Here is a 15872-nt window from a genome sequence, read left to right as displayed (position 1 = left end):
TTTTCGTGACTTTTTCAAACGTACTAATCAGTTTTGTCTTTGGCCGTTCTAAACTATGAAGTTTTTGTGACATTTCTTCTCCATGACATACCAACTCGTTTTTTTATTTTTTTTCTTAACCATCAAACTCAGCTTTTTCTTCTTTTCGTTGCATATTTCTGTGACTTTCCATTTTGCGATATGACTTTTGACCTACTATTCAGTCTTTTGACTTTTTCAACTTATACCAACTTCTCTAGTTTTATCAGCTTTTTCAGGCATACCAACAATGTTTTGTTTGACTCTTTTAAACATGCTAAACCTTCATAATTTGTTTCCATAGCTTACTCTTTCACTTCAACATCTAAACTTTTACTGACGTTCTGGCGTATCAATGCAAAATTTTTGGCTCACACCAAACACCTAACTATGATTGTTTCTGTTTCCATTTCAAATTATAGATTTTCAAGAAGCACCGAACACTTCTTCTTCAGTTTTTTGTGACTTTTGACATGCTATAACTATTTATTCCAGCCCAGATCTTTTGTTCCTTTCCAGTTCGTCATGGTTCTCCTTACCACATGCTTAGTCTTCCAGCTTTTTCCTCTTTTTTCCTAGTGTTTGGTTTTCCTGTTTTGATAACTAGTGATTTAGATTTTCTTGTTACCACCTGATACTGAATGTCATTACCTGCCTGCATTCGCACTTTTCTGGTCTCTTAGTCATTTTCACAATGAATCATTGAAATCATTCTGCAGCCTCCTCTATTGACTGTGTTTAAATTGTGTTATGTATTACTGTATTTTTTTCTCACACCAAATATGACAGTCTCTCAATTAGTTGTGACTCCAACACTCTGACTATGGCTCTCAGCTCCAAGCCCATTGGTTCCTACTGAAGACATAAATCTTAAAAAACAGCACACATATTTACAATTTCTTCACTTTAACAATAGGAAATAGTACATTTGTTGGGTACTTTTTTCAGAAGCGGATTAATCCATATTTGGTGCTGTACTGGTGTGTCTGGCAGCAGGATGGTGTATTTGGGGTTTAATCAAAATAAACTGTAGTGTGTGTTAATGAGGAAACCAGTCACCCTCTGCAATGATGGGGCTCATTATTTATGTTTTTAATATTGTTTTGGATAACACTGAAGCTAAGATACATTTGGCATTGGCTACATAAAACCTGACATACAGTAGATATTTCTGTAATTTCTTGTTTAGTATGTAAACACTGCAGATTTGGTCAGTGATTTCAAAGCGGGCCTCAATGCAGAATAAAATGAATAACTTAACTTTGGTTTCAGGTAGCATTTATGCTTCTTAATAACTCACTATTTTAGAGAACCAATCGGATCATTTACTTTAGTAGAATTAAAATACTTCTATAGAATTCCTACATTCAAATCTATATTTAAGAAAAGTGTGTATATTGGTAGTAAAATGTACTTAAATAATGAATGTAGGAGTATTAAAAAACTGAAATGTATTAATCGTCAATACTTATCATAATGATGCATTAACATGAAAGCAGGCAGAATTGTATTGTTGTAGCTGGCTGCAGTGAAGATAATTTGAATCATTTTTAATACAGTTGAGCAGTTTAACCTGTAGGAATGTATCATCATTCATAAGATGTATAAGATACATTCTGTGTTTAAGTCTGGTCCGTAAACTAATCAGGAATAACGGCCACCCGATAAATGTGGTAGAGTAAAAAGCTAAATACTTGACCCTAATATATTTTATTGGGTACAGTACCTGACAAAAATGAATACTTTTAGTTTTCACCCTTTTCGCATGTCCTGTGTTTGTTTACTCATAATTATGCCATCTAATTTTGAATAACTGTTGATCCATATATTATGTCACTTGCTCTCAACAATTGAAAAATGTCCACATTCAATGAAATGTACAATGCAAATATGTTTCTGGCTACTAGGCTACAGAGAAAGCTAGAAATGTCATCTCCACCCAAAACAGACTGTAACATCATTGCTCCCTAATCTTGGAAAATGTCTGATATACGCATACATATGTTTGATTGTCATTTTATTATGCATACCACCTGATTATAATGCAATAAATTATAGTGAGCATCATATGCAAATATGAGTTACTACACAGCTCTTTACCAACTTTTTTTTTCACCAATCCCATAACAGATCTCAGAGTTCACATACCATCCATACAACTATCCATGCCTTCACTGTCAGTAGTGAAGGCATAAATCCGGTGGTGTATTATTCAACAGGCAATAATGTGATAAAAACTGAACATTAGAAGCGGTGATGACAGACCATACACCTCACAGTGACCTTATTAATTGTTCATCCAGGTCCACAATGTCCAGCTGAAGTCCCTGAGGCAAGAGACCGAGCTAGATAGACGCAGCTATTTATCTGCTTAAAAAGCCTCAGTAAACATGTGAGGGAGCCCTTTGATAAGAATCTCTCATGGTGAAGAGATGACTAGTGTAAAAAGTCGGAACATGTCGGCAGACTACCTTGATGCTTGAAGTCTTTTTGATTCCTGAGGTAAGAAAGCAGCAGCCCTGGGGCCTTGGGTTTGAGCTTCCTTTGTGTTAAAGTATGTCTGAACATCTTCAGGCCTGAGTCTGACTCCTCCACACTGTTTGATCCGTCCCCTGACAATGCACCACAACCTGGGTAATAATGAGCGTGGCCTTGTGATGACTCAGTTGTGACTGTTATTAACTGCATCAGGGAACTTGCCTCTCCCATAAATTCACTGACCACTGCATTTGCAAAACTTGTCCTTTACAGCACATGTCCTCAGCCAGGACACAGCAGGGCATTGGACTGTACCACCTAATTACTGTTGTCTCTGCTGTGAAAAGTGACTCTAAAGAGCCTGACAAGTGATCACGCCAGAAGTGATTCAGCGGTCATCTTACTAATACCAAATATTGTAGAGTTCATGACTTTTACCCCAGTTTCACTTTCTAACCCTCTGACTAAGGAACATGTTTTCTGCTAGTTTGACCTTGTATTAAATTATATTTCAAGACTGAGAGAATGACAAGGACACTTAAATAAAAGTGAAAAATAGAGTCATGTAGTAAGAATATTCCACTACTATCCTTGTTTTGTTGCAGGTTGTTGTAGGAAAGTTAATTCTTCTCTCCAGATTTTGTGGGTTGCAACGTTGGGTAATAAATGTCTCTGTACAATAAATACCTGAAACCATTACTGTACCTTTCTCCAACTCATATAATAGTACAGTTTATGAGACTAATGCAATCATTTTGGAAATTACTGTATTTTTGTATCACCATTATAGGAAATGCCTCGTCCTCCTTTATTTAGTCTTCAATAGAGTTACATTATTGACTGTCCTAAAGGCAAGGCAAACTGAGTTCTATATCCTCTAGTAATATATTTCATTGAATCCTTCTATTCTATGTCTGCTCCTCAGTGAGCTAATCATGAAGAATACTCTTTAGATGGTGTTTAAACTTAGTACACAATAACAGTATGGATTCAGAGAAATGAATCCATAATGTCTCCAGCTGCAGTTCTCCAATAAACTCTACCATAAGGTTTGCTACAACCAATTTATTTATGGTTTGTGAGATGATATGTCTATCAAACCCGTCTGTTTCTCTATGCTGTGAGACAGAAAAAATCACCCAGAGTGTTGTATTTGATCTCGCTCAAAGCAACACAAATGAGTTTAAGTCTTTAAGCGGAGCTTTGCTAATTAAAAAGACTGCTACTCGGTCAGGCATACTAATGCCCGAGCCCTGAATGGACTGTAGACATGACTATGAGCAGAGCTCTGCCATATTGCTTTAGTAGCTGAATCCACTGTTCCGTGACTAAGACACACTGTCAGGAGGACTAATAGTCTTAACACTCAAGTGAATCTGATGAGTTTTTCCCAGCAAGCAGATAATGAGCAGGGAAAGGAATCTGCTATAAGGACCCTCAGAACGGGTGCAAACGGATCAGGACGTTGGCAGGGCGAGCAATGTGCTATGAGAGGAGTTTGGAATTAGCTGTGGGCTTTAATATGGAAAGTGTGCTGAAGTCGGAATCCTAGTGAAACTATATACTGTGTGTACAGAGAAAACTGAAATGCAGGCAGTGACCCAAAGCAAGAGTAGACCCATCTCTGGGTAGTCCAGCAGCTATTCACCAGCTTCCAATGGAGGTTGTGGACAAGCAGACAGAAGGTTAGGCCATCTACTGAGCATCTAGCCAGCACTAAAAACATTGTGTAAGTTGAATATATTTCTCAAGTTTTTTTTCTCTACATAATAAGCATGACACCAACACCACCACTCCTGAACCCTCTCCACCACTGTGAGTCAGTAACCTCTGATCAACTGCATGCAGCTCGGTAAGAGTGCCGCTGCACACAGTCAGGAGCATTGCACCATGGGTAACAGTTTTAATGATGGCTCATGGCAATGGCCAAGCTAAAACCAGCTCATTACAGACAGTATTGAATGTCACTCCCACAGTCGCTCTGAAGGAGAAGTTAAAAGACGAATTCACCGGTCATAAGATCCCATTTGCCCGATAGATATTCTATAATAGCCAAGAGAAGCACAATATAGGCCTAACATTGGTGCAAGTGTATTTAGCCAGTTAAGCTGATTTATAAACTATGTGCATAGTAGTGTTTGTGGAGGGGAAGAGAAACGATTTGTAAACAAGTTATTGTTATTACACCTGTTAGTATTATATGCATAGGGCTTTTATTGTGAAATGTAAGGACAAGCTGTTAATCTGGTCTGCGATCTCTTTGTCAAGGTTGAAAGATTTATAAAGATCGCCGTCTTGGTTCGGACTACAGAGACTCCCTGCTGCTGTTTCATAAATATAGGGGCAACATAACTGGTTCCACACCTTGATTGGTTGATGTCTTTATTCACGGTGCAAAAGCTCAAAATCTACCATGACTCCCTCATCTTGCTTTCGTACCTTACAAATCTTTGAATTTACCCATAGCTAACTGCGGATGTGTTTGAATAAAAATAACTTTATTAAGAGTTGTAAATCGTTGACTGTAAGCTAACATTTAGTAATTAAAGGATCCTATAAAATATACTGTTGTGTATCTTAAATGCTGTTCTACAGTTGATCGACGCTTTGGAGCATCTAGACATCATAAACTCACTCAACACAGTGTTTAAAGTGCTTCAAACACTGTGCCATACAGACTCATGAATCAGGTGTAAAGCCAAATAAAGAAACAGGTTTTTAATAGATGTTTAAATCTTATTCCAATCATTCATTCATCATCGGAATTATACAAGGTACTGGCCACAGAAAACATTTGAAATCGTCCTACTGACCATATACGATGTAAGAGCCAGAGGAAAATAAACCTGATTATAGCTTTTTAAACATACTAACATTTTTTAACAGTTCAGTTTCATTGACACAAATTAAAAACTAGAAGGGAACTCGGACAGCACAGACCTTCACCAAGGCCAAATGCTCTATCTTGCAATGTTAATGAAAGTGAATAAGAACTTGTGTATCTGTCCCATTGTTTGGATCTGCTCCAAAATGTAATGGTTTCTCTTATGGCCCATGCTGCACCCTTCAACCAAGCTTCATGGAAATCGGGCCAGTTTTGTTTTTTATCTGAAATTTGTATTTTCACTTTTCTTTACATATTAAAGTCTAAATATTAAATGAAAAAAACACTTGACAAATGAATCCCAAATTAAAAGAAGTCATTAGTTGTAGTTTTCAAATGTCTGATTTCATTCTGAACCGAAAGGAAACAGGAAGCTGAAAAACACATTCACTCTACTAACTGTAACAATACTGCTGGGTTTTCAAAGAGAGAGTATGTCGTAAAGGTAATGAGTGCATTGAGCTGTATGAATATTAGTGTAGAATGCAGTCTTTGTGTGTTTTGTTATATGTTATTCAGACTGGCAAATATGCCTAGTGTGAGACCATCCATCCTCTGGGATGGATGAGCTGGGTATGCATTAGGGCAGTAGTGGTGGTGTTAAAAGGGGTTATGAGTCAGCCTTGGTTGATTTGTTTCCAAAATACAGATTGTGGCTGTGTTCTTGCAGTAACCCGTCTACACAGACACCTGATGAGTCATTCATCCAGCTGTGGCTGCTGCTGTTGCACACTTTGGGTGACAGCAGCACTCTGCTTTATCCGCTCTACTGCTACACTCCAACACAAACTCCAACAACACAAATTTACTTTTTTACTTTTTTATTATTTATTTACTTTTTTAATATCGCTATATGTATGCAATATTGTCTTTTTTTCTTGTCTTCTCTGAAGACGAGACGTAAAAGGAGAGAACATTCCAAGCTGTACAAAGTATACATTTTACTCTTATTAATCATTCACACCATCAATAATGCAACAACCAGTTGGAGACAATGTGTATAACTACAGAGAGGTCATCTCCATACCTATGGGTTTTTCATAGGGTAACCATTATTGAGTGGTAACTAGTGGCTTTATTAATGGTATTGAATCAGTTATTTGGGCTTTATAGAGCTGTAATAAACTAATAATGAGTGCATGTTTTAGGTTATCAGGTTGTGAGGATTGCTTAAGCTGGCGTTTAACCTTTGCATTTTGTAACAGTGGAGTTATAAATAAAGTTATAAATAAATACTAGTAGTAATGTTAAGTTAATTGATGACTCTAAACTGCCCGTAGGTGTGGATGTGATCATGAATGGTTGTCTGTCTCTATATGTCAGCCCTGTGATAGTCTGGAGACCTGTCCAGGGTGAACCCTGCCTTCGCCTAATGTTAGCTGGGATCAGCTACATACCCCCCGTGACACTGAACAGAATAAGCAGTTAAATATAATGGACCGATAATGCAGAGAGAAACCAACTGAAACGTCTCCCATGTGCCAACCATGTACAAAACTACAGTGGCAGACACAAAAATCCAAATGTCCATGTCTAGAGCCGGTGTTGGTTTGCAGTTCTAGGCTTCCTTAGATTATGGCAGTACAACATGGTGGACTCTATGAAGAGGACCGTCTCCCTATCAAGATACAAAACTGATCATTCTAAGTTAAAAAAATCATGACAATTCTAAGTTTCAGGTGATTAAACTCAAAAGAAAACATGCTTATTAGTATTATCTCTGCCAGGAAAATCATGCAATTGGTTGTGTGTGTGTGTGTGTATGTGTGTGTGCGTCATGATTGAGTGAGTGAGTGAGTGAGTGTGCACCTCTGTGTCTGTTCACGGCTAATCTCACATTCTGCTGCACCAAACTGCATAATATTTTGTCTGGCCAGTTATTAAGACCTCTATTGGTTTTGCTGACTCACACTTTCTTTAAACACCTTCTGTTGCCTTATTTATACTACCGTTGACTTCCTGCTGACTCCTCACTCACTACTCTTAACAAACCCACATTCAAAGTGGCACACAGCTGAGTGTTTCTTCAACCCCTCCATCCGCTACTCTGCGTCCAAAGTAAGGGAATAACTGTTTGCTGCAGGATTGGCTAACGGCTAACGTTCTACACACACTGTAGCGTAGCAGTTTACGGAACTGCTAAAATACACACTACTGTACCTCTAATGTTTTTGAGTTTGAATGAAGTGTGTTTTATGATGCCATAAGTACCCAGTGTTTTAATGCTCAGAATTTAAATGTCACCTATTACTGCTTCTTAGACTGACAACATGGCTACAATGGCGGAAGCCACTCCGACAGGCCTGCCTAGAACAAGCTGTCTGAATGCTCTCTAATCTGAAGCCCACTCCTGAAAACCTGACATGCTGCTGTACAAACTGCAGATATGAAAACCCAGATCATGTTATTTTGAAAGAATGTAATGTAAAGTGCGAAAAACCCCTTCAAGTCAGCACTGTAAATTGCGAGTTGCCTCCCACAATCCTCTGGGCTCACAGAGACCCCTGCAGACACTAAGTGGCTCTCTGGGTGAACTCTGTGGCACCGGCGTCACTGCTCCTCATCCTCCACAGTGCTGCCAAGCACCACCACCCTCTGCACAAGTAACGCCAGCTGCCCAAATAACATCCCAGCAATGTGTCACAGCCAAATACTTTCCCCAACATTTGGAAAATACCAGAGCCAGATCCAAGTCTGTGAGCCAGAGAGGGGGAGACAGAGAGAAGGTTTGATACACACAGAGAAGCAGATGGAATAAACTAAGCTGACAGAAGCTCCATCTAAGAGGCGGAGAAGGGCACGGTCCAACTGCATCCGTCCAGCGCAGAGTTTAGGGGCCGCAGCCAAAATGGGGAATAACCAAATATTAGCCTCCACCTAATGACAGCTAGTTCAAACAGCTCGAACTCCAGACAAAGGCTTTGGAAGCCTTTCCAAGACAGAACCAGCATAATCAGGGCGTATCCCATAATGCAGCACAAAAGCTGTGTGTCTTGGAAAAAAGTGAAGCCATAGAGTGGAGCATGATCTGGGTATCAAACACAGAGGTGTTTGTATACTGCTGTGTACTCTGACAGCCACCCCTGCTCCTGACCTGAACTCTGCTCCAGGTCAGGACCCACGAACCCTCCACACCACAAAACCAGCCTGCCCCCCCACTGACTCACTCTCCCCTTATACCGGTCCAGGCCATGTTTCTGAGCCTGTTCTGCCACTCAAACTGGTCTCCAGAGAGACCGCATGACTGACAGGTAGGAACAGGAACAGTCAGGATAGAGAGGAAAACCCGGCTCTCCATCCCTCCACCAGCCTCGTCTTATTCCACTTCACTCATCTCTTTTTCTGCCAATAAATCCCTCTTTAACAATTGATCTTTCACAAAAGACTGCCAGAACACAACACAAGAGATACTGAAAATATCCTGCAGAGTGTGTATCTAATTATGGCTTACATGTATTGTATGATCTTTAAATTAAGAAAAATCATACCTTCTTTTAAACCATTTTTAAATATCACTTACAAACAAAGCACTGTTTAAGTATGCTGGTATGAGAAGCAACTCTTTTTTATTAAAAAGCGCAAACATTCTTATGTCGTATAATCATATGATGTATTGCATGAAAATATCAATCCAATGCTATCAGAATATTGCAGCAGGGCTTAACACATTTTGTTTAAATTATACATCACGTCTGTCTACCGCTGTGGATATGTAGGATGTTCTTCTAATGAATTGGATATTTCAATTACTTAGGTTTTCTACATGCTTTGCAGTATACTTTTCCGTCCAGCTCAAAGATGTTTTATTACTTTTCCTCCCAAGAATTTACAGATTTCCTTTTTTGTTTGTCGTCTAGGTTCATCTGGTTCTTTGTCAGTTGAATCAATTGTCATAATTGTTTGTAATATTTATGTATTAATTGAACTGTTCACCCCACACAACTGTTGTCTCTAAAACTGATTCCTGTGCGCACGCAAGTAACTGCACCAATGCAGATTCAGCTTTATCACATGTGGAGTTTTATTTGTTAAAAAGTGTCTGCCACTGATGTAAACCAAAGGCCAAGAATTGGTTGCTATTTCTGATAAATGATTCCCAATGGCAACCTGGCAAGAATTACTGTCAAGCCCTGTAAAGTTACAAAAACAAACACCATTTGCTAATTTTTCAACATCATAAACCAGCGATCAAGTTCACCTATTTCTTTGTTCTGGTTTTTTGTATACATCAGAATGTAATCAACGTGAACCATTTTATGAGCTGATCAATAATCCTCTTGCTAAAATGATTTCGCAAAATTATATTTTTTGATACTCTATCACTGCTCAAACAACTGTATATATTTTAAGTTCATAGTTAAAATGCAAAGATGTGTGGCACACAGTGGCTCAGACAGCACAGAAAGTCGTGCCATGGTGTTGTTAAAGGGACTGTAATAAATGCTGTTCTGATTTCATAAAAAAGTTAAAACATTTTTAAGAGATTTATGCATATGGCAGTGTGTTCCTGTGACTATTAAAAACTAAATATATTGTCTTCCTCACAGTTTTGCAATATATTAAATCATGAGCCTGTATCATGATATGTATTGTATTGCCATATTCTTGCAAATACAAAGCCCTATTATTGAGAGAATATTTGTTGAAAATCCAACAAAACAAGAATTGTGGGTTCCTTCTTGACTTTGGAAGTAGCAGTTTGACACACACAAAATCTTACTACAAAGTTTGATTTGGAGCTTTAGGCCACACCTCCTGGCCTTCATCAGCAAAAGGAGTTGGCTCAGTTATACATACATGTGACATGATCATTTAAAAATAATTATGGCTTGTTTTATTGTCATCGTGTGACTGAAATTTATTCAACATTCAACAATCTTAATGATAGATGAACAACATACTGGCACTGATGAAGGCTGCTTGATAAAAAGCTCAGAGAAAAACTAAATAAGTGGAAGTTCCACTCACTGTGACAGTTCTGATTTACTCTTCAGAGCAGGAGAATGATATACTGTTATAGCAGGAAATGTTTGAGTGTTTGAAGACCAACAAAAAAGCAGATGATGAAAATTAAAAAAAAATGACCATTAATACAAAAGCAAATAAAAATAAATTTTGCTGAGACAGGCAGTAAATAGACTGCTAATTGGGGAGGATTATTTATTATTTGATGTATGCATTCATGTGCACGGGATGCTTTATATGTTATGAATGGTCTTCGATAATGAAAAATATTAATTTTAAACGTAAAATACGCATAATTAAATATAAGTAGGTTTATTGGCAGCCACACAGTCATTGCAAAGTGCTAACACATTTCTGGCTAGTAAGCCTCCAGCAGAGCCTCCTGCTATTTAATAACATATTTCTCATATGACTCATCCTTTCACGGTGTCCACCATATGCCTGTTAGAGTGATGCTCAGATAATATGAATCCCGGAATATGTCTGATGTCTGTGTGACGTTTTTTTTTTTTAATAACTGTGTTTGGATCAGACTTTAAATGATATCTGTCAAAAAGGAAATAGCTTTCCATCACTGCCCCATTTAAATGTACCCACGGGTCTGGCATATTTATGGTAATACGGGAACAGAAAGGATTCGCAGCATTGCTGTGGCTCTGAATACCAACTGTGTATTTGAGCAGCAACAAACAAAGAGACGACCTTGAGGACTAAGGGGTCAGCCCATTTGCCCGGTCAAGGGGTAAAAGTTAACATCTCCGGCTTTCCAACTTATCACAAAGAGACAAATTCAGAAATTACAGTCTTGCCTAAGTGTTTTTTTTAACCTGTTTCAATTTAGCAGGGTACACAATGAATCAGACAGCAGCTTAAGCAATTAACAAGGAGAGACATTATGGTAATGAGAGCGTGGAGCTTGTAAGGTCACTCTCGTCGTGCATGTTAAGCCACGACTCTGGGCAGGGATTCTCAGCCACCACATTAATTGAAGGCAGCCTAAAGGAATGAGGCGCAGAATTAATTTACCTGATTTGTCACACATAAACATGTTCTGGAAAAAGAAAAAAAGAAATCTCAGGACTAAACTTCATAGGTTCATTTAATCTCTTTCATGATTTCATGCAGATGCAGTTTGGGGCTGCAGGGAGAAAAGCTGTAGCTGGATGTCTATGGTCTTCAGTACTGTGGGATGTGGGTGAGACTCTATTCAAAAGCTAGAAAGTGGACCATGAGGTAGAAATGATTTTGGCAAGCTATGATATCCAAAGTCAGGAATGAACTTCCACACTCAGCAGAGCTGTCTTAACGAACACAAAGTTCTCAAGTTCTTTATTCGAAATCAATTCAGGAACCACATACAATTTTTGATATTGTAGCATAAAAAACGGTGAAAAAACGAATAAAAGAAAACCGTTAGACATTAAAGTAGGGAGGGAGTGATTTCAGAAGCAGCTATAGCCAAGAACGGGCTGTCAATGAAAGGTAATGTAATACCAACCATTCTTTTCTCATAACTTATTATCAACAAAGTCACATATTTTACTGTGGAGCAGTAGTTTAAGCGTCAAACTAAACCATGCAACACAGACTCAAGAACTCTGCTCAAGTCAATACAATTTATTTTGTATAGCCCAAAATCACAAATAACAAACTGCCTCAGAGGGCTTTACAATCTGTACACAATCAAAGGACAGCACTGTCAAGAAACTTTGCAATTGATCAACAACACATATACGCATTTCAACATTCACCAAATTTGAGCTGGAGCTTGAGCGTAAACTCGACAAGTGAATCAACTGATTGCAGAAGCTCTGTAGAAATGATGGTTTTCAGTTTGAAAGGCTGTTGTGACTAAGCCTTCAGACTAGCGGTGTCCATCAGCGGTGTCGTCCATCTCTAACAGGTTTGATCAAATGTTGGAGCCTACACTACTCAGAGGAAGTAGCAACTTCCTAATTGTTTGATTTAAATTCAGACATAAATCAACGTAGGCTCTGATTGTATTCTGCATTCAGCCGTAGGGTTCAATCTGTTATCCCATCCACTAAATGTGAACCAACGTTGCTAGATGGAGGCGTGTGAGAGTGAAGTCTCTGGACTGCTCGCTCAGTGCAATCTGTCATGATCTGCGAGTTCATAAGTTACAGCACATCAGCAGTTCACTACTTAAGCACACAAACCCGTAAATACAGCACACAAATTAAGCCGTTAATCAAACGTTTACAGGACCTTTCACCGTGTCAATATGCATTAGCTGCTGACTGATTGCCATTTGTCTAATTAATCAATCCCCACCTTCAAACTCATATGCCATTAATTCACTGATGAGCAGGGTCACCGCACACTCCTCACACACATAAATCTCTGCCTGTCTCTGATCCAAAAATAACCACCAAGCTCTGCTGGCGTGATGACTCTACAGAACACAGTGGAGTAAAAGAGCTGAATATAATATACACAATGATGGGACACATCTTTTATTTTACCTCGTTTATACTCTGTTATGTGGACTACAGACATCAAATCGCAGTCTCCATGTAGCAGCTTGTGCTGGAAGCTAGCAGTTATAAAGGCCCTCTGTGCTGCTTGTGTTTTGAAAAGGTACAGTTATTACACACACAGTCCATTCCGGGTCTCAAGTGGGAAACAGTATTGATTGAGCCACAAATCCAACAAAAGGGGCTTAAACTGAGTAACACCCACTCTCCGTTATCAATCCAGAAACATGACTCAGCAACATCTCGGTGTTTTAGAGAGAAAAAAAGGAATCTGTTATTCCCCAGAGGTAAGCCACTGTTTTCAATCAGCAGCCAACATGTTGCCGCCAGTGCTTTCCAACTGGAATCAGACCAAGCGGCTACATCGGCCTAACGTTTAACACCTCAACAGTTCATGTGGGAATAAAACACGAGGACTCTAATTTCACTTCTGCCTTCCTTCACCCACTCTCTGTCCTTCTTCCTCTTTTTTTTCTTTCATACCCCTCATCTCATTTCACCTATCTCCTCCATTACTCTCTTTTCCTTCCCATTCCTTGTCTCTGGTGGGTAGACGCTTTTTGGCACAGCGCCCAGATAAGAGATGGTATGAAAGCATTCATGGAGGAACAGTTATTACAGGCAGTGTGCTCAGATCAGACGAGGTTTCACATCACAGTGACAGAGACTCTTCTTATCACACCCGGAGCTCACAACTCGGGGCACCAAGGTTTTTCATTTGACTCCCTCAGGACGACTGGCACGTTCCAGTAGGAGATGCCACAGCACATCCAACAGCTTTATCATGTCCAGAACAGTTTTTTCTATGACTTTATGTCTATTAAAAAACAGCCAGCAACAGAGAATAAGCTGAGAATCACACACAGTTTTGGGGTGGCTGTCTCAGGGGTCCATTACATGTGCACAATCCCCCAAAGCTGTTTTTCAGTGGCTTCACAGGCCTGCTTTAAGGTTCTGATCTGCTGGTACTGCCAGCACTTTTTTGAAGCATCAGAAAATAGATACAGTTCTATTTCTACGCATGCATAAATCTTCTCTGACTCCTTCTCTCTGTTTAGAGCACACACTAAACAACACAGGACGCCCTCCATTTCAGAGGCAGAACACCTAAAGCAGTCTGTACTTAAAAAGACACATTTCCAGGATTACTTGGAGTTGCTTTACTGACACACTTTGTGTTTCAGAAGCAATAACGTTGTGCTTTATAAAGATGAACACATGTTTGCAGCTCATTCCTGGTTGATCTGGTAACTTTGTGGCTATACACTAATTACTGTCCAACGTAGAGCTATTCTATTTCATATGGTTTCATATAAAGCCGAAGAGCTGGTATTGTAGACTTTCTCAGGAAAATGAGAGAATCATTTTGGATTTTCTATTTCAAATGTTTATTTCCAGAGGGCATGAATGAGGACTCCTAATGAGATTCGAAGTTGTTCTTTAATACCTCTCACTTATGTGTTCACTAATGGTTCTCTTATGATTATCTTTTATGATGTATGTCTCATGATGAGTATTTTTTTATGATATATCTTGTTGTTGTTGCTTCCCTTGCTATATAAACTGCCTATTAAACGTTTTTTAAATGAAAGTGTTTTAAATGTATGCCACATCAAATAGGCACATTTTGGGTGAAGGCCTCATCAGTATAGACTTAATACCCTCCTTTTCTTCCACTTATCCAGTTTATGAACCAATAAAGTTTCACCCATTCCCTCATTGTACACTCCCTTGCCTATCCAGTTATATTTTTGCAGATTCTTTTATTTCTGCTTCCTGATATGTGTGTGCATGTGTATGATTCCATTTATTTTAATATCATTCCATTTAAATAATTGTAATGTGTTAAATCATGACCACATTGAAGGCCACAAGTCAAAACGTGTTGGTCTAAACAATACAGTTATTGTTTATACTGCACGTGTTGCTGACTTTCCATGTATTATTTCTATTTTCTAACATTAGTGCTAGGTTACTGTAAGGTAAGATGTTTCTAGCTATTGTTAATAATAATCTTATGTGTTTTCTGTCTGGGTGCAGTTTGTATGACTAACTCTTATACTGTTACAGCTAACAAAACAAATAAACCTACGTGAAATTGACTACTTACAGGCAACAACATATTTTCTTATTCCTTTTTTTTCTAGTTCCATATTTTTCTTTGGTCCAGATGAAATGAACCAAACTACAGGTGTGAACATGTTCTCAGAAGACAAACATGGAGACCATTGAAGTAAATCGACTGTATTGGTGTATGCTCTCACCTATATTCTCAACAGACCAATGGGAAACAACCTCAGTTACACTGAGCAGATGGATGACATGTAATGAAAGCTTGTCTCTGACAAACTGGATGCAGGGATTCCTTCATTCACTACTCATTTATTTTGTTCATGAGACTCACGGTCATGAAGCCGTCCAGTAGACCAGAGTCAGGTTTGGGTGGTGCCTGCAGTCGCTCCATGGACCATTTCTCGATGATGGAGGCCACTTGGCTGTTCTCAGTGTTGAGGATCCTGAAGCCCGTCATGTTCACACCACTGTATCGGTAAGGCTCCACGTCCAGTGCAAACAGATCCTGGGAAGTAATGGGAAATACATTAGTGAAGTGAGAGACACACCAAGATTTCATTAATCATTAGCCATGCAGTTGAAAGTCATTGAGAAAAAGCTTAAAAACCCAAATTTAGCTGACATTAATGACACCTTAATGATAAGACTAAGTGCTTTGTGCTAATGGTTATTCACCTACTTTTTATGCCTTTAAAGGGGGAGGTTTTATTTTGGGCATCCAACAGGTTTTTCAAAAGTAAAAGTTCATTTTCTATGTCAGAGCTTACATGGACATGGCACTGGTTAAATAATCAGAACAAACAAACAATAACTGTGTCAGAAAATATCTTCAGTCAAAGGTACCAGTAAAGAAGTAAGTTAACCATGAGTCCAGGCTTCTATAAATCGTGGCTGTACCTGGACCGTGGTCGTGCATCCTGCTACGGCCCTGCTGACACCGACTGCTACCACCATTA

General features: G+C 38.9%; 1 protein-coding gene across 2 annotated transcripts in view; it reads right to left on the bottom strand.

Moving 5' to 3' along the window:
* grik2 (glutamate receptor, ionotropic, kainate 2) overlaps window positions 1-15872 on the bottom strand; it is a 228737-nt gene that overhangs the window by 110253 nt on the left and 102612 nt on the right. For both annotated transcript variants that reach the window (XM_054622400.1, XM_054622401.1), the window contains exon 6: window positions 15248-15421. In XM_054622400.1, coding sequence (XP_054478375.1) covers window positions 15248-15421 — 174 coding nt within the window. The remainder of the gene's footprint in view (window positions 1-15247; window positions 15422-15872) is intronic.

The sequence above is a fragment of the Anoplopoma fimbria genome, chromosome 20 (assembly GCF_027596085.1).
Source record: "Anoplopoma fimbria isolate UVic2021 breed Golden Eagle Sablefish chromosome 20, Afim_UVic_2022, whole genome shotgun sequence".
NCBI lineage: Eukaryota > Metazoa > Chordata > Actinopteri > Perciformes > Anoplopomatidae > Anoplopoma > Anoplopoma fimbria.
This window is presented reverse-complemented; position numbering and strand designations above follow the sequence as displayed.